At 43.2% G+C, this 19,832-nt stretch overlaps 1 protein-coding gene across 5 annotated transcripts in view; it reads right to left on the bottom strand.

Annotated features, from left to right (window-relative positions):
* Window positions 1-19,832, bottom strand: part of LOC144162834 (phosphatidylinositol phosphatase PTPRQ-like) — a 179,592-nt gene that overhangs the window by 73,465 nt on the left and 86,295 nt on the right. For all 5 annotated transcript variants that reach the window (XM_077693513.1, XM_077693517.1, XM_077693516.1 and 2 more), the window contains 8 exons: window positions 18,561-18,667; window positions 16,009-16,213; window positions 11,436-11,542; window positions 10,650-10,854; window positions 7,231-7,337; window positions 5,134-5,338; window positions 3,534-3,640; window positions 238-442 (listed from right to left, as the gene is read on the bottom strand). In XM_077693513.1, the coding sequence (XP_077549639.1) occupies window positions 238-442; window positions 3,534-3,640; window positions 5,134-5,338; window positions 7,231-7,337; window positions 10,650-10,854; window positions 11,436-11,542; window positions 16,009-16,213; window positions 18,561-18,667 (1,248 nt within the window). The remainder of the gene's footprint in view (window positions 1-237; window positions 443-3,533; window positions 3,641-5,133; window positions 5,339-7,230; window positions 7,338-10,649; window positions 10,855-11,435; window positions 11,543-16,008; window positions 16,214-18,560; window positions 18,668-19,832) is intronic.

The following is a 19,832-nucleotide window of genomic DNA, read 5'->3' as shown; positions in this document are numbered from 1 at the left end:
TTTCCCTGTCTTTTTCCAACCCATTTCTTTTGCAGTTACTTGCATGTTCAGCGGGAATTAAAAGAAACTGGGACAAACTGTAAAGCGGTCATACTAGAGATGCACATTTCTTAACGCCCTATGTCTTCAGGCATTTCGTTTGAACTTGCCCTGGACACACTACTGTTCCAACTTACCAGTATTTGTAGTACATGAACACGCAACCTTACTGAATCTCGCGAAAGATGAAATGCTCACCCGAGACGATTGTGCTGAAGTTCTTGCAAACAGCATCTCCGATGCCCGCGCTAGTGCTGGCTTGCACACAGACCGAATAATAGGAACCTGGTGACAGTTCCGTCAGGCGAAAGGAGGTTGTGCCAGATGAATTCAGGACAACCGACTTTGTGGCCCATGATTCGGCAGGCAGGTCGTTGAACGTCTGAGCTAAAGTTGAGTTCACCTGCGTTGAGAGAGGGGGACTTCTTTTGTTGCTCTAATAGGGGAAACTGGGCTTGCATCAGTGCTTGGGAGTTTTATATAGCAGGCGAAAGACGAGGTGTTGTTCTATGAAAGCCCGCCCTTTTATTGTTTAAATACCAGGCTTCAATTCTTGGCACAAGCGTTAATATAGTTACGCCAACGCACAGTTCAGAACAGGTCTTGTCGTTTGCAAGCTGGCTACTTCGTGTCTTTAGTAGAAAAGGTTACAAATAGACCAGTAGAAAAGTGGGTAGAAAAGTTTACAGGTCACAAATAGACCGGAGTACGTTCTCTCTAGTCTTTTAAAGGGAACATGACTGCTTTTGTATTCCTAAAGAAGAGATCAAAGCTTTAATTCCGGAATCGCTATAAGCCAAAAGTCTGCAATGCAGAGATTATAGCTATGATTCAACTCGCGATCTTTTACGAGCTAAACGTCTACCAACCATGTCCTCAAAGTGTAAAAACTACACCTACTAACATTGTTCTTTCTGTTTGTTTTTTAAATTGTACGTCTTTGATCATTGTCAATTTCACGGCAAATATAGGTTTGCCTGTCAAAAACTGCCATATGCTAATGTGCCTTCTTTACAATGTAGGCCTAATTTTTCGCCCCACATTTTACTGTTTGTAACAGACTCTGTGTGTCCCGTTAACATGCTGCTCACAGTTAGCATGGCTACGCCATTTATTAAGGCACGAAAATTGACTTTTAGCACTTACAGTGAAAATATTTTTTCATTTGTAAACAGTTCCCATTCACTGAAACCGCGCAATGCGTATATGAATGCAAAAACCAAAGTATGTGCACTGTAGACGCTGACTTAACTCAGTGTTCGTGAAATAAAGGCAATCTCTAAATAGGCCCCAGACGTCGCCTAAAAAACTAGCTTGAAAATATTAATAAAGGGCCTCGAACAAACAAACAACCTACCAAAGAAGTTTAATTACAGCAAAAAACGGCACACAGAGAGGCGTTGCTGCTTGATCTCTTCGCGATTTCAACCCAGACAACCAAATTATTTTGTTTAGTAATTTTCTGCTCTGAAAGAAGCCTCTTCTGGAGGATCTCTGAAGATATCAAGAGTATTCACTTTTTGCAGAAACTTATAAGCCTCAACAATTTTTCGTCTTGCTGGAACCGTATATGTGCACAATATCGTCGTTGCACAAATTTTAGGCTTACATACAACAAAAGCGTCGCCACCAGATCAACCAGTTTTTGTGCTGGTAGCGATTACTTATTACCTGAATGGACATTGAACCAACATGCCGTTATCTCTTTTAAACCCCACGACTGGTCGTACAAAAGTTGCACCGAACTTACTCGTACAGAACTAAAATCGTAACGCACGCCTCATGGAACAGTGTGGGCGCTTTTAGGTGTGTTATCGCCACCTGCTATTACGAGCAAACCGGTTTCGTAGGCGAGGAAATCACTACCTCCATTACATATCGTACAACTTTATTTATTTTATCTCTTTTTTATTGCTCACCTCTGATCGTAACGTGACTCTGGTGTCACGGAATAGCTTACCGTACTTACCCGATTCTAACGCGCACTTTTTTTCCGGAAAAATAGGTAGAAAAATCGCATGCGCGTTAGAATCGGATACGAAACCGAAACCGAAACAGCGGAAATTTCGTCCCACCCATCGCCATCGCCATGTCAAGATGGCGCTGAACTTTTAGCAACGATTTTTCGGACGCAGAAAGCATAGGCGCCTAGGCTTTTCTATCGGCGTTCACACAAATCGTCAAATAGTTCCACTTGCGCGCTTGATAACAGCAATGGCAGCAGCGGCTCTCACGCGTTCAAAACGAGCGGTCGGCTGAAGCGTGCGCTTCTGGAGAAGCTCGCGGGATGGGCGTGTGAGTCGTGGGCCACGATCTCATCGACCATGGTTGAACGTTAGTTCAGAAGTGTGGCATCGCGAACGTGTTTGACGGCACCGAGGACGAGAGTGTTGTGGTCAGCGGAGAGCGACGAGGAGTGAAATGAGTGAGATGACTTCGGGAAATAAATCACCCGTTTCTCTCACATTCGTTTTTCTTGCTCACACAGTTCCGTGCGCGTTAGAACCAGATGTGCAAGTTTTTTCGGTTTTTTGTCAGGAAAATCGGGTGCGCGTTAGAATCGGGTAATTACGGTATTTGTCAAAAGAAGGTTAAATCCAGCTCTATGAACATCTCTTTCTCCTCAAATGTGCCAATGATTTGGCATTTGGGCGTCTTTGAGAGGCGCATACCTCGGCAAAGTTGGACAGGCTCGCTCAAACTCACTCACAACTTAATTTTTCGAATCACCTCTGACTCAAACACACACTCATTGCTGAGCAAATCATCTACGCTCACTCAAACTGAAAACTCACTCGGGCTCAGAACTGAATTCGGCACAGAACTCTAATGGACTCAGAAGTCACTTCGGCTCAGAACTCAAAATGAACTCAGAACTTACTTGGGCTTAAAACTCAAAATGGACTCAGAACCCACTCGGGCTCAGAACTTAAAATTGACTGAGAACTCACTAGAGTTAGGCGTACTTCAGCTAAGTCGTGATCACTTCGGCGCAAACTCACTCGGGCTGAGGCGCACTCAATCTAAGTCAGACTCAAGCTCACTCACGATCACTTCAGCTCAAACTCACTCGGGCTTACTCGGCCTGAAACTCCACAGGCCACGCTAGCCTGCAGCTCCCTCAAACTGGAAGTCATGCGTCAGTTTGAGATCAAAATTAGTCGGAGTGAGTGGACTCATGGATGAGTCCGCTGGCCTCTGCACCTATGTCAGGCCAGAGCTGAGTGTAGAGGCGTGAAGCGTTGCCACGGGCAATTCACTACTAAGTTGAACAGCACGGAGGCCGACCGCAAAAGGCAAAGAAGAAGCGCTGAGCACAGGCTGGGAGAAAATAAGCAAGTCTTCGTGAGTCATCGGTCGCAATTCTTTACAACTTTAACCTCTGGGAGCCTTTTCACTTTGTATTCCGAAGTTTGTTTCCACTTTTTTAAAACACATTTAGTCTTAAACTTTAATGTTTTGTCGAAATACTGAGTACAAATATATGCTCATACCACATAGCTGGTCAATACTCCGTTTTTCTGGGCTGGCGCGTCCCACTCCATTTTCATGCTGACTTCAGTTCGCTCCGATGACCACAAGTTTTCCGGAGAACCTGGAACTGAAGGTGCATAGATTTTTGTAAAGGCCAAGCTCGTCAACCCTTCTTTTAGAACCGGAGCCTGCAAATACAATACAGTCGAAAATGCGAAATCTTAGTCAAACATTTTCCGCCACGCGAATAGAACTGATTGTATGTATTAGGTAAGCTTCCTCTCAAGACCAACGCGGTACTTTGCTATGGCGATATCCGTGTACGGTCTTGGTTCGTTCTATTACTAGCCCCTTATAAATAAACAATTATGACAGCTGCCAGGCCAAAGACCACAAAGGCCAACATCTGTCAATAATCTATAGCTAGTGTGCTTCCATGCGAAAACATCTAAAAGGCCTGTTGCTCCAACTTGAAACTGAGTAACGAATACACCACCATGTATTCGGGTTGTCCTCAGTAATACGTACGTCGCAAGCATTGAATTTGCGTTTGGATTGTCTTAACATTACGTGTAAATTACAATAAGACAGGTATATGGTACGCGTTAAGCTTCAAGTAGATGTGGAGCTATTGTTTAGCTTGTATTACACAGGCGTAAATTTAGTTGGTTTTGGTGCTAAACAAATCTGCACATTTTGCGCCCCATTTTAAAATTCACATTTGAAACAAAGTGAACAATCACATGTTTGGTCAAGAACGTATATTTCTTGTTTTCACAATGGAGATGGGATATCACCTGTAACAAGTTTTGTCATGTCTGTGTGCCTCCCATCCGGTGCATTAATGCTCAAGTATAGGCGAGCCATAAATGTTATAAAAGAAACTTTCCAAGATAATCCTCCAAAGTACATTAGCTTCTAGCCCCTGTTGAGTATTCCTTAACTGAACAGCCCGTGCTACCGCTGTTGCTCTACTATTGTGCACGTGAGTGCTCCGACCATAAGCAGCAATACAAGAAAAATATTAGATTTCTTTATTACCAAGGAGGCAGGTGGCTTAAAGAAGAATGCTAAAAAGGCCTCAGCAGTGGACACAAATACGAGTATTTCCGGTACCTACCATCTAAAAATGTTGATGCATTTTGCAAATCGTAAAACGCTAATCTAGAGGAATAAACGTAAAATTGTAATTTAATTTGACGAAACTACTACTTCAAAGCTTTGAAGGATAGTGTATAATATTTATTTTACAACAGACACATGCTACACCTCCATGATCTTCTTTCGCCTGGACAAAAGTGGCACCAGATTTCCAAAGCAGTTTTGACGCTACCTAGGGTAGGATGCTTGCTGTGGTAGCATTTTATAAAGAAGATACACCGCTTTATGAATCCAACATGTTGTATGTCTATTTCTTCTAGGTTTCAGTCCGCTCGGCCTCTAGAAGTGCTTATTCATACCGCTTCGAACAGTGCCATTTGAGCTAACGTAAATTCGGTTGGACGTTGCAGGACGTTGACACGCCCAATGACTCTTACCTCTTTCATGTATTTTCCTTCGAACAGACTTCTGTGAGGCTGTCTAAACTTGACAAAATATTGCTGACAGGTCAGCACTCACCTGAAACATTTGTGCTGAAGTTAGCACACAGGGCTTCTCCAAAGCCTGCCCTGGTGCTAGCTTGCACACATGCCACATACGTAGAACCCGGAGACAAATCTGTCATGTAAAGCGATGGATCTTCGGAGACATTTAGGATGGTCATCTTCGTAAGCCATAATTCAGGTCTGAGGTCGTTGAAGGCTTGAGTTAGCGTAGTATTCACCTGTGCAGTAAACAAAAGCAAGAACGTCCTCCTCTTTCTTCTGTAACGACTACAGAAGCACCAAAGTTTTACTTTCTCAGCATGAAGTGCGGTTTAAAAACAATTTTACTGCTTGAACCAAGCACTGAAATCTGCTATCAAACCAGCAAAACAAATAATGTGCGGTGGTAGCTATTAGCGCGATCTTTATACTCGTCCATAGATAAGTTTCGTGTTTTGACCTCTTCACAAGATGCGTGTTTTACGACGTGTACAGCAATTATGTTTGATGGACTTATCATACGTCAAAACTGTTTTGGTATAGGGGGCAGTTTAGGCCAAATTTAGATAAAATAAACTAGACTCCTCGCTTTGAACAACTTCCAGACGGTGAAATATCTGTAACCTTGGCATCACATTATGTTTTCTTTATTTTTTCTGCATTGGTAAAGTGCACGTGATAACAAGAATTCCTGCAAATCCAGCCAAACTTAGCTGCCATACTTCCAATATTTTTATGTCCCTCGTATGTTATACAGAAACCAGTAAGCTGAGAGGTATGTTTATTTCTTCAACAAAGTAGAAATTTGAACTGGTTGGTACATTTTCAAGAACAGCATAAACGGCGCAACGGACAAGTAAGGACAAAGGCCGATGCACTGACTAATAACCAAGTGATTTATTTCCGCCAACGGTTAATAAAGACATGGGGTGACACAGACAAACAGTAAAGTTTTTAAGCTTTTTGTTTGCTTGTGTCACCCCTTCTTCATGCGTTTATAAGCCATTCATGGAATCAAAGCATTTGGTTGTTAGTCAGCGCATCGTCCTGGTGTGCTTCCTTGTCCCGTTCATTGCGCTGTTTCTGCTGTCTTTGAAAATGTTTATTACCCCTACCAGGCATATGAGCTACCATCATATGGCTGCCACCATGGCAGCTACAATCATGTAGCCAGAACTTTCCATTTTAATGTGGAAGCATTCTTAGGTGACTTCCCACAAAATCAGCCTCGCTGGCCATGTATGGCTCATACCACTATGCACTGCATAGCTATATATCAGCCATATGAAGTACTTAACAAAAGCCATGAGCGTTTAAGTATAAAGACACCTATCAATAATAAAAGGTTCTTCAATAAAAGTCCGTACCCTTATGACTCCGGGCGTCCCATGCAAACACACGCACGTGTACGCGCGGATAAGAGTCCCTTGAACGAATGCTTAGGTACTGTCGGAAATTTCCACATAGCAGTTTCCACATTTATTTTCCATGACACAATTTGTCAAAGGTCTGATTCTCGAATAACAAGCGCCCATCCACAACAAATATTTCCGTCACATCTGCTAGTCATCGTGTAACCCAACCAGCCCCTTCCTAAATTTAGGTATATTTCAAGGGAACTTTTTTAGCCTTATTTTCGGGATGCCCTCCCACCTTCGCGGCTGTCCCACTGGCAACTGCAATAATTCAAAAGACGTATGGGCATGCCTATCAAGGCCTCCCCGATTGCCTGAGGCGACTTCTTTTGGTGTATTTAATTTCGCATTAACCCTGGTTTCTGCAAGGATGTCAATGCTTGCAATGCTGGATGTCAAACTGTCCTGCATGGGGCGTTTTTAGAAAACGTGCCTGTTTATGGTCATTTTGCATACACAACGACATATCATATTAGCATTGCCACATACGAGGGATATAACATGCAACGTCTAAGTTTTATACGGTTTAATTGGAATAAATGCTATTATAATTTCCTCTAGTAGTGAAAAAAATCGTCATTGTAGCCTGGGCGTGGTTGGAAGTAACATGACGAGTGTAATACATGCGCAAGGTTTCGAGCACCTTTTGAGTAGTAAAGTGCTTTTACGATATAGACCGACCCGTCTTTTGTAAGTTAAAATGTTGATTATCCTACCTGGTACCCAGTCAGAGCTCCATTATTTTGTGTCGGCGCTTCCCAATGAATTTTCACGCTGTCTGCAGTCTCGTCCGATGACCACAAGTTCTTCGGAGCATCTGGAGCTGAAGTGTTTAAGTAAGTTATTAATGTGAAGCTTGTTCCGTAATATCTTTACCGGTTATTTAAAACAGCGTACTGCCCAAACTCCAATGAACCAACGGTGAAAAACTGCAAACACTTTCAATTCCTCACTTCAATGAATATTTTAGAACTGTATAACACCTATTTAACAGTTCTTGTCCATTATACACAAGTGCTTGCGTAAGAAGGACCCGTCCAAAACTTCTGATCCCTTTCGGTATTCGGCTTGTCTACCAATGCGATATAAGAATTTACGGATGACCGGCAAGACCATGATAGTGCTTAACAACTAGCAGTTAGACTTTCTATTCACCGTTGTAGACTGTGTGCAATGGCTAATTTTCTATTATTTCTGGTTTAAGTTTAGGTCAATCACACCAACACTAACCTGCTGAACTTTATAGTGGCTGCTGAACTTCATGGCAGCTACTAAAACTTGTATAAACCACGCACTTGTTCTAGCATAGCAGCGAATATGTCATTGCTGAAGGATTAGTATTTACACGTTGGAACTGGTAGGATGTCGGTTCAGTGCATGGTATGTTTCATTTTGCAATTCTGTGAAACATCTCTTTATATCCTTGTACGTACACATGAACAAATTTTTTAAATGTGAATAAGGTATATGAAGGCTTTCCATGCCTACTAATTGTTTCTTCTTGTAGTTTACCAATCCACGAAAAAAACTAATCCGCCTGCTAATCACCAGAAGAATTGAAATTATGCGTTCTTGGAAGCGTCAATATATCACGGCAGAGCTGTTAATGACACGTTATGCGAGATGACAAGGTTGTGACTGCCCAGTGTTCTGCCCCACCATGCTTTGCGGATCCTCACCGATGTGTCCTTGCACGCTAAGTGAAAAATCAAAGCTCCGATCATAAGTTGAAGACTTGCTGGGTTTACCAAAGCACTGAAGACCAGACTGTGCAGTGTTAGAACTGGGAGCCGGTGCTCGCCGCCGATTTAGACAAGCGGAACTTTCTCAATATTTCAGTGCAACAAGCAGGATTTTCCAAGAGTAGTTTCGGGAAAATCCCTTCGCGCCTCGTATGTGACTCTGCGGGGTTCAGTAAATAACAAAATTATTGACAGATGCACCTGCGCATGTTCCCGTGACACCGTTTCCAGAATAAAATGTTAGCGCACTTCGCATATGTGCAACGAGTTTGCATCACCTGGCGACCTGTAAGGAGTGATTCTCATGGTGGCGAATTGATACAAGCATCTACCGGAACCACGTGAATTACCACCGCTGGATCAGGTTAGATGATGGTTCCTATTTCCAAGACTCTTATGTTGCGGGTGAAATTTTCCACTCTACCTACGTGAACGCCTCTCATTGTGCGTCTAAAGAGTTTCTCCAGTTACTGAACGGAGGAAGAAGCCTCAAGATTCACCCATGAATCAAAGGGAAAACGCTAGAAATAAGAATTCAAGAAGTCGTTTTTCTAGCTCTGGCATTGCTTGTGAATTCTGGCACACGATTGCAGTGTAAATAAACACACTTTAGTCTTGTACCTTGAGCTCATCGCTGCGATATTACTGTGAGTTCATTTATCAGACCATTTACGTCCACTACAGAACGAATTCATGTCATCCCGATTATTTAGAGGCGCCGTCCAAATAATACAGTAGGGCAACCAGATCCTGGTCTGATGAGAGAGCGGTTTATGTCCCAGTAAGCCCTCCTAGTATGGTTCCAATATCTAGTTTAGCTCCACAGGTGTCCGATGAAACTTCTTGCCACACAAGGGGCAGTGCTCCAAACCTTGGTAACCTCCTCAATTCAAATCAGGTCTGAAATTAATCGGTGATATACGGTACGTGCACTATTGGCTGGGCAGATTTCTCCACCTGATGTACGGCGGTGAAGGCTGCCAGGTACATTACAGGTAGTTAGCGTTATTATGATGTTGACTTCCCTCCGTCGAGACATACCTAATAGCCCATTAAGCAGATGCCAAAATGCAGTAAGGGCAAGCTGGACAGCGTACCAAGTACTGCGGAGACTGGTAGCCTCCTCCCATTTTATCATGTTCTTCTTAACAGCATAGCGCTATAGAAAACAGTGTTCGAGTGAGCTGTGCATGTGCGACGACAATGATAGTGGAAAAAAAGACATCGGTCCGTTTCCAATGTCCGACGATTTGCCATCTGCTTTTGGTGGTTTCTGCTTGAAGATTTGTGATGCTCACTGTGGTAGCACCATCGCAATGACACAGTATTTTAGCGTATTTCATAATAGTTCACACTCAGCACAACGGTGCTGCATTTTTGCATTATTGGGTCGAGTAATCATCTGACAATGACTTACTTTCTCAGACCTCGCGGTCATTTTTGTAGCTATGCTTTCCTTAGCTTGCGCTCAGTCAAATGAAATCTGCAAGTATTTCGGTCCCTTTCGGCCCTGGCGGTGTCAACTGACACCATCACAAAAAAGTTCCTCTAGCACGTGGAAAACGAATCCAAAAATAATATTGTTTTGGGAATTGTTCTTTATTTATGCTTGTTGCGATAGATATCACTGTTGTTTCATTTTAGTGGAGCTGCACCCTACGGAGAAGAAGAAGCAGCGGTGAAGACAAAATTACGACATTGAGGCTGAAAAAAATGGCGGGCCGGGTTTGTGTCCCAAGCTTGTATACGCGGATTACCAAGTTCATATATTGTTTGTAGGTTCATGCAGTCAAACTTTAGGAAAATATGGAAAAGTGATATCTCTGCTCGACATAAAATATTTAATTGCCAGATGTCATAATTAGTTGCCTAATTAATAAATCTGTTAAAACTTGTATTTCCAGCTCTATTTTTTCTTTTGGGTCTTAAGTGACCCTAAAATTCAATAAATCACACAAAAACGTTGTTTTGTTTGAAATAATAAATTAGGGCTGAAAGGGTTAAGAAAATTTGACCGGGCGCCTAATCTACATTGTGGCAGGGAAGCACTTTCCAAGCGGTGAGTTAATGACTGCCAATCCAACCTTTTGGCTAACCACGCCTTTACTTCTTCTATACGATTTATTTGTCTTTGAGACAAAATAGTTTTTCGTTGTTTATTCCGCAAGTTTAAAACACCAATGTTCAATGAGCTTCAATTTCGCTCATTCTTAACGAGCATTTTTTTCTGTTGGTGGGGTGGGGTGGGCAGGGGGAAGCTGCTTAGGTTAAAATTAGCCGTACGGAATATTCACAAGGGAAAGATGCTCTGAACCAATTTATTTTCTCTGCTTCCTACCGGGACGAGGTGTCCTACATAAATGACTTGAATCCCACGAAAAGAAAACACTCACCTGACTCTTTCGTGCTAAAGTTACCACACAGGGCTTCTCCAAAACCTGCACTTGTACTGGCCTGTACGCAGACAGCGTACGTGGAACCCGGAAACAGATCTCCGAGGTACAAGAAAGTCCCTTCAGGGACGTCCAGGGTGAACGATTTTGTGGCCCACGATTCTGGTTTCACGTCATTAAAGGTGTGGGTGAGCGTTGCATTCACCTTTAGTGATAAGAAGGGAAATATCTTAGTCAATAATCAGTTTCCGTCACCAGTAAACCAAAGAAAAAGTTCAAAACTGCTTTGGCAATCATTGCCAAACATATTGTTTAAGAAGTGTTTTACAACTTAGAGATAGTATACTAATCTAGGCGAAGATGGCAGGTAATGGTAGCAGTTTTGAGCCAGAGCGTATTAGGTTTTTTTTACAGCCGCACTCAAAGTGTTCTTTCTAATTTTCAAGTTAGTTGGCACCTTACCTTAACCGGGATGATTAGTTTGTAAAGAGTACATAGAAAGTGATTCGCACGCTCTGCCCAAAATGCGATATGTTAGCTCATTTTACATCTTGCTGCCAAACATCCGAATTTTTTCCGGTCGATTCATCATTTAGAGTCATGACTGCAGCCTTTCTTCTAAACAATAGGCTCCAATCCACGCTGTGAAAATGGTTGGAAAGGAAAGCTTTAAACGACACCCACGGCAATTAGTACATAAACGAGTACATAAACAAGAACTAGTGAGTTTTATTTCCGGCAGATGGCACCTATATTTCAATCATTCAAAAATGTCAAGTCTCCAACCTGGTAGCTTGTGAGCGCTCCATTTTTTTGCATCGGCGCATCCCAGTGAATTTTCAAGCTGTCTGTAGTTTCTTCGGATAACCGCAAGGCAACCGGGGCACCTGGAACTGAAGCAGAGATGTCATACTGATATTTTAGCTGAAAAAAACGCTACCTTTCGCAGAAAACTCTGAAGCGGCTCTGGAGATATGTCAATGAAATAAATATTTCAGCGCATGGTGAAGGGACTTCACGGCAACTTTTCGCGGGTTTTTGCATCAAAAAATCCTTGAAAGTCCTGCTTGTTCACCAGTGTCCTCACCATCCATCCCATAGTTTGCAATTGCGACAGCGCAAAAACGGTTTTTGCTAGATGGCCGGCGCGCTGAGTTTAGATGGATTTTGCCACAGAAAGAGATAATCTTATCGATAACCGAGAACTTTGCGTGTGCGTAGATGTCTAACATAGCGCGCGTTACCCAGACACCACTTCGACTTGCGGTTGTTTCCGAGGCCTCTATGAAAACAAAAAGCACGGCAGTTTTTCCGGCCGCTCCCGAAGTTGCAATTTTTTGGGGCTTTGAAAATGAGACAGGAAAGAACAATGTGCTACGCTCTAAAAAAAATTGTAACTTCCAGTGAGCATTGCATCTGAAATTTTCGTTAAGCAATTTCTTTCCGCCCGATATTAGCGTGTTCAATCGGTGCTCTCCTTTTTGTTGCCGTGAACTGGGCCATTAACTCCAGATTCCGGGAACTGGCCCATTCATTCGATCAACTGGGACATTGGAAACTACCAGCATTTGTTCATTTTATCTTGCCTTTCCTCCCCATCTCTTTCGTCCATCGTGACCAGTGGTACTCCTTTTCTAGTAAAGGTTCTTCACTACTACTAAAGTTAATTATAGTTCTGGAATTTTATGTATCACGGTGAAAAATATTACTTGTGCACAACAAAGATATTTGGTGTCTTAAAGTGTCTGTTCTCACAAAATCATTGAATTAATATAACCGCGCCTTTTTAGAAGACCTGCTTCACGGCGTGAGTACCTTGCAGAACTATAAATGCGTCCCGGGACCATGCTGGCGCATTGGACAAATGACCATTTCACATTGTTCCAGGAGTGCGAAGCCTGACGTCAGCGCGAAATATATTCCGGGAAATTACGGGACCTTGGGCTGTTGGCAGAAAACAAAGCGTCGTTGCAGTCCTCAAACAGGGTGTCAAACTTTCGGCGCCGTCAGTTTCTCGTATCGTCATACATAGAAACAAAAATGGCGGGCAGAACTTCCTTTTGGGAATTTTCTTATACTGCGTAGCATTCTTCGTAGGTAATATTAGTGTACCCTGTGTAGCCTGTGCCTAATGTAAATTGTCCTTGTCTGGTTCGTCTTCTGTCTAAATTTTTTTTGCGCTTTAAATTTGCACTGTTAATTAATCGTTTACAATTTGGTGTACTGCCCCACAGTCTTGTCTTCTCTGCGCTGCATGGTTTCAACTTAACACGCGTCAAGAAAATGCGCTGTTTTCTACACAAGCGCAGCAGCGGAAGTGACTTCCACCCCGTGCGCAAATCTGACGCCGTTACTGACTTGGTGGCGCACGCAAGCCGTGTCGGGTGTTGCTTCAGCCACGTGACTGCATCCCGCGCGTCTTTTAACGTTGCTGCTTTGATCACTCCTTTTCACAAGAAGCATGTATAGAATTCGAAATTGTAGGCGGCCGCGCGAGCGCTATAAACACCAATCTTGGTAAGTCAGCCCACAGAATCCATGCATATACATCCATAAGATGTCCAAGGCTTTTATATTATAGCTAAGCTTCATATAGCTATAGGTGAAAGGACAATCCGGTGGCCCCGTGTACGCAAAAAACTCCTCCTCCGCTACCCCATGCGGATGCTAGAAAAAACCATGTTGCAGGGTATTTATAAGGGGGGAGGGGGGAAGAAGAGTCTATCTTGCAGCACGGCGGGAAAGTGAAGCTCAGAAAAGCGGTGACGGTGGACAAGGTAGTAAGCGGTGAGGTTGGAGCAGCGTCAACGTGTAAGTGGCGAACATTGGCCGCACGTATTGAAATTTTGGGCTTTAACGCGCCGAAGCTGCACCTGGGCTGGGAGGCGCGCCGTAGAGGAGTGCTCGGGAATAATTTTGACTACCTGGGGTCGTTAACGTACAACGCAAGCTCGACACACACGGGCATTTCCGCTATTCGCCTCCATCTGAAAAGCAGTCACCGCAGTCGGGATTGAACCCGCGTCCACATCGCCTCAGCCACTGAGCCACCGTGCCGGGAACCGGCCGCACGTTACTTCGAAATGGCTAGGCCGAGTGTAGGACGTCCTGCCGAAGAGCAGGCAGCTTGCGATCACCGACGCCGCGAGCAGGAATGGGAACGAAATAAAATACCAAAAACACGCAACCTATGATGAGAAAGACTACATACATGTAATGAAACATAACGAGTAACCCAGGGTAAACAACGGCCGCAAATTCGAGCTTCGTCGGTTACACATTTGTACGGAGTGCATGGGCTATTTGTTTTTTTTTTTTCAGACAAGACAGCTTATGTTGCCCGTGGAAAGAATGTTTTTCTAGTAACGCATTCGTGTCACACTGACCCAAACAGTGAAACTAAATGCAAGGCGATTGCAGCATGCTTGGCAAGCTAACCGATGCCAATCTTGCGCCGATAAGGTCCTAGTTTCTTCATACTTTCCTGAAACGGAAGATATGGCGAGTTGCATTTTAAAAGTTTAAACAGCGCGAAAACAAGAAAAAAAAACAGATAGTACTAACACAGTGTTGTGTCTTTTCGTGCTCCCGTGTATTTCGCCGTTCTTGAACTTCTTATTCTCTCCGTATTTTGATATAGCATAGGTTACACTGCCTCAAGAAAGATCTTCTCCAGGCAATGGGCACCTGTTTTGTAGTGAAGCTATCTTTATGGAGGTCGGTGTGATTGGTTTTTCAGCTGACTTTCCCACATTGGGTTTTCGCACAGTGATGCATAGTTATAAAGAAACTTCGATGTGAACGGAGCCCGATAACACCGACGGGAGATACGCCGCGCCGATGCGGCGTCCGACGAGCGTGCCTGCGACACGGAACGTAAGCGACAAGCGAAAATCGGCGATGCATTTTGTGAGTCAGAGGAGGCCAAAAGCATCTGCTGTGACAGGGTTCCAAATTGGAATATTTCAAGGGCACGTGCGCCAGATTCCAGACTTTCGTGATCATCGTTTTGGTTCGTGCTGCAACGTGGGCGACAGGCTGTTGTTCGATAACGATTGATTGATTGATTGATTGATTGATTGATTGATTGATTGAGTAAGGAGTGAGTGAGTGAGTGATTGATTGATTGATTGATTGATTGATTGATTGATTGATTGATTGATTGATTGAGTGAGTGAGTGAGTGAGTGATTGATTGGTTGATTGATTGATTGATTGATTGATTGATTGATTGATTGATTGATTGATTGATTGATTGATTGATTGATTGATTGATTGATTGATTGATTGATTGATTGATTGATTGATTGATTGTAGGGTTTAACGCGCCGACGCAACGCAGGCGATGAGGCGCGCCGTAGTGGAGGACTCCGGATTAATTTTGACCATCTGGGGATCTTTAACGTGCGCCGAAATCTCGTACACACGGGCGTTTTTGCTTTTCGCTTCCATAAGGAAAGCGGCCGCCGCGGCCGGGAATCGAACCCGTGACCTCGTGCTCAGCCGCGCAACGCCTTAGCCACTGAGCCACTGCGGCGGGTTTGTTCGATAACGGCCTGACATACCTGACCGCACATCTGAAAGAGCTCTACCAACCACCACACCAGCTTTGCGCCTCAACCACTGCCACGTAGTGAAACTGATGATGATTTATTTATTTTCCTCGTCTCTGTCTCGCGCCGCTCTTATGGCCTCCTTTGAGGCATAAATTCAATGCGTACTTTTAAATAAACTTTGACAAAATCGGTTATTTACTTGTGTATTGATTTGAATGTGCCCAATCCAGCCCATGCGCTAAGCAATGCTAACATGCCAGGATTATTCCACGAGTGATATGGAATGATACGTGCTTCGTAGTTATGCTTGCTGGTAGGTAAGGCACATAGATGGCGGCAGCAGCTTTTCGCAGTACGAATAAACTATTCCCAAAATATGACCCGAACCTCCGTAAACCCCGCGTCACGAAGGAATAAGTGCTGTGCATTAAAAATAAGCTAATGTGTGTTAAAAGATGCGCATACTTTTGTCTTTACTCAAGTATGGTGTCAAGCTTTGCGACAAGATCCAGCAAAACTGCAGAATCGTACATCTACTAGTTTTTTCGTACTGTTTCTGCAGTCACGTCTATACCAAAATGCTGACAAAATTAGTATTTCTGTTCCCACCAGCACGGACATTGGACTGTCTTTGGGTAATTTGTATATTATAAACCATTTTACCTGAAGAAAAGTGTGAAGTAAATCTAAGAAATTCCTTCATACTACAGGGTCACACTGCCCATTAGAATTTAATTTTTTTGAGCTTTATATAAGCTATTCTTCCCACAAAGGAATTTGAGTGACAGGAGATCATGGACTCACCAGTGGGGCTGGAGCTGAAATTTGCACACATGGCTTCCCCAAATCCAGCGCTATTGCCGGCCTGTACGCAGACGTTGTACGTAGAACCCGGAGACAGATCTGTAAGGTACCATGAGGTGCCTTCGGAGGCATTCACCGAAGCCGTCTTCGCTTCCCACATTTTGGGTTGTTGGTCATTGAAGGTATGTACTAGAGTTGAAACCACCTGGAAAGTGAACAGAGGGGAACTTGGGATAGTTACTTCTCACGACTTGTCGTTCTTAGCTTTTTAACTAAGTCAGAAGCACCGGAAAAATATTCCGATACACTGTATTGATTTAGTAAATAAACATCTCGCTACTTACACCTGGAAATTATGTGTGTGATCGCAGCACACAAAACCCGGATAGTAACGTCAACTTATTAGGGTTTTAAAACCACGTGTCTGGCTAACGCGTTGGTGAGTTTTTTAGGCTGACTTTTTGCTAGTATTAAGCTAGGACTTTTTTAAAGGAATGAGATCATAAAATAAACTTACGTACAACCCGCACCCTCCCCCCAAAGTAATATCGTCGTCTACCTTGCCGGACCCTTCTAGTCACACCAACTAAATCTCATATCGAGGTTATGCCAACGGTTTAAGACAACCTGGTGCTGAATACTTTGATCGATGCTGTAAGCACTATCTCCTGACAGGGACATGTCTCGTCGCTTTTGCTTCTTTTGTGGTAAGGCATATTCAATAACGAGATATTTCTTAATATATTTCGCTGTTCTAATTTATACCTTTGCAGAAGTTAACAAATATGTAATTTTATATACGAGTCTGCATCCAGGAAATACATTCAACCCTTGCCTTAACGTGCGAAGATATTTCTCAGACCCTTTTAAATAAATTATCAGCTCAAACAAGAGTTTTTTAGAAGATTTTCTGCCTCCCTCCCCCTGCAAAAAAAGTTTAACAGATGTTTCTACTTTGAAAAATAGTTTTTCAGCATATCAAGTCGAACAGTTCATGCCTCCTGTTCCAAAGGCCAGCCAACTGAAAGCCCCTTCGTATCCCTTCAGCTTTTCTTGACAATTCAGGAGTCTTTTTGTGTTGCGCCTGTTTTAAATAACTTAGCCTCGTGTTGAAATTTGTCATTTCGGGTCATGGCCCTGCTGTGAGGAGTCCTGTAACCTTCCGAGCTTCTCACTTAACAGTCTGAAAAAAAAGTGTGTGAGTGTGCGTGTCCAGTTTCATTACATTTAGTAAACCTGCCTCCGACCTTGAGCGCGGATTATTATCTCCGTTAAAACATGCATCATTGTTATCCTACAGCAGGATGAAACACGCCCAATTTCCAGGCACAGTCCACCGCATAAGTGAAGGTAGCATCTACGTCCTCTCCAATGTGACACGCATGAATGATGATTTCACGGCGTGGGCCAACACTACTGAGATCAGGAATAATGCCTCGACCTTCCCTCAGCGTCCCTTTAATCAAACTGAATAAATTGAGGAACGTTAAGGCGACTAAGATGACCCGATACCATATGTATTTTTGTAGTCATGCCAAATTTTTTCATTCATTTCATTTATTGATACTGTCAACCCTCGCTTGAGGGTCATAACAGACAAGGAATACGATAGCTAGTACAAACAGAAAAAAGAAAAACAAGAAAAGGCAATGACAAAGCAATGCACACAGGAACAGAATTGGCAGTAGTTCAACCATGACTAAAATAAGCATCAATTTCGCTATCGAAATTTTGCACATCTGTGCTATTAACAATGTGGTGCGGTAAACAGTTCTATTGTTCTATAGCATGTGGAAAAAATGACCACCGAAAAATGTCAGTGCGAGCCTTGAAAGGTTTAATGGGAGCTTCGTGATTCAATCTCGCGCTGCGTTTTCCTGAAAGGCGTATGTACTCGTCTTTAGGTACTTTTAATAGCCCTTGGATTATGCGAAATAACGTTTTATGGTTTTGTTTTCGTCTTCTAATTTCCAGTGATTCTAAACTGCACGAATTGAGCATATCAGTAACTGAATCCAGCCTACTATATCTAGAGCATACAAATCGTGCTGCAAGCCTCTGAATTCGTTCTAACTTGGTGACCAAGTGTTTCTGGTGGGGGCTCCAAACCACGGAGGCATACTCCAGTCGAATAAATGTTTTGTACGCAAGCAGATTAACGTCTATTGGTGTTTTAGGCAACTTCGTTCTTAGAAAACAAAGTTTTTTAAATGACTCAGAACAAATCAATTCGATATGACGATGTCACGCCAAGTTGTTCGTAATTGTCACCTATAAGTATTTAAAATAAAAATTTTAGAGAGATTGTTGCTCCCGATGTTGTACTGAAAATTGAGAACATTTTCCTTGTTAGTGATGTGTACATATGTTGTTTTCTTGAAGTTAATTTGCATATCCCATTCGCAACACCACAATTGCAAATCTTGAAAGCAGTTGTTCAACTCGAGTTGATTATCAGTGCAGGTTACAGGCATATAAATGAAACAATCATCAGCATAAAGTTTCATATGTACAGGTGGCTTTGAAATAGTAGTTATACAGAATACAGTTACCTGGTAACTCGCCAGAGGTCCATTTTTTTCTACTGGTGCGTCCCAGTGGATTGTAAGCCTGTCCGTAGTTTCTTCCTCCGACCACAAGTTACGCGGAGCGGCTGGAACTGAAATCGAGTCGTTATTACACGGCAAGTGTTCTGTGCTCCGCCTCATATACTATTTCGAAAAATATAATTCTACCATAAAAACCAAAGCCGCCCAGCAGAGTGCAAAATATTTAAAAATACTGCATCAAGTGAAACTTAAGGGTATGAAAAGCATCGGCTTGGGACGAAGTTGCTTGATTTTAGCGGGAAAACAAATTTCAATTGGAGAGGTGATTTAATATATACACGCTGGCTTTCAGTGTGCAGACTAGGGAAGCACAAATGGCAACCGTTAATTGCGATGTCAAGTTCAGGTTCCTCACTCATTTTATGAAAACCACCCGACAGCACTGATATCGTTGTGTTTAGCTTGCTTCGATTTGCGTGCGTGCGCGTGTGCGTGCGTGCGTGCGTGTGTGCGTGTGCGTGTGCGTGTGCGTGTGCGTGTGTGTGTGTGTGTGTGTGCGTGTGCGTGTGCGTGTGTGTGTGTGTGTGTGTGTGTGTGTGTGTGTGTGTGTGTGTGTGTGTGTGTGTGCGTGTGTGTGTGTGTGTGTGTGTGTGTGTGTGTGTGTGTGTGTGTGTGTGTGTGTGTGTCGCAGTCGCAGTCGCAGAAGCGTTTTTGAGAAGCTCGCAGAAGTTCGTATTCGTGTATTTGGTGGTGAACATGCTCGAAGACGACCAATCCAAACACATCGGTCGCCACAATCGGTCGCCACAATGGTCACAAGCGATCCTCGTAGTCCTTCCTAATGCCGACTACGGGTGGAAATTCGCGTGTAGCTGATGGAGATACTCGCGGCCCTCAGTCATAGAGTTCCATACTAATATATAAGAGGAAAATCTGGCACTGCAATCGCGGGCCGTCGTGGGCGGCGCCATTGCAGCTTGGCGTAGTTAGCCATATGGCGTTTCTTTTGTCTCGAAGCCAAAATCAACAAAAAGTGTAACATTTTTTCTTGTTGATATTGCATGAAGCTTCTAAATAAACACTGACAAATTTTAAGGAGCTTCAATTTTATAGGAACAGAACAAATTTGAATAAACTTTTACAGTAACATTGTTGCTTTTTGCAGCCAGAGCCAACTTTTCAGTCTGTTCTTGATCCACGCCTAGGAAAACTTGAACATCCCTGCCTCGTACATGACAGAACGCTCGCTAAAGCGCCACTCCCACAGAAAATTTC

Source organism: Haemaphysalis longicornis, unplaced genomic scaffold (assembly GCF_048455015.1).
Source record: "Haemaphysalis longicornis isolate Haplotype H1 unplaced genomic scaffold, Haemaphysalis longicornis Haplotype H1 scaffold_12, whole genome shotgun sequence".
NCBI lineage: Eukaryota > Metazoa > Arthropoda > Arachnida > Ixodida > Ixodidae > Haemaphysalis > Haemaphysalis longicornis.
The sequence above is the reverse complement of the archived record's forward strand: the minus strand, read 5'-3'. Positions and strand labels throughout refer to the sequence as shown.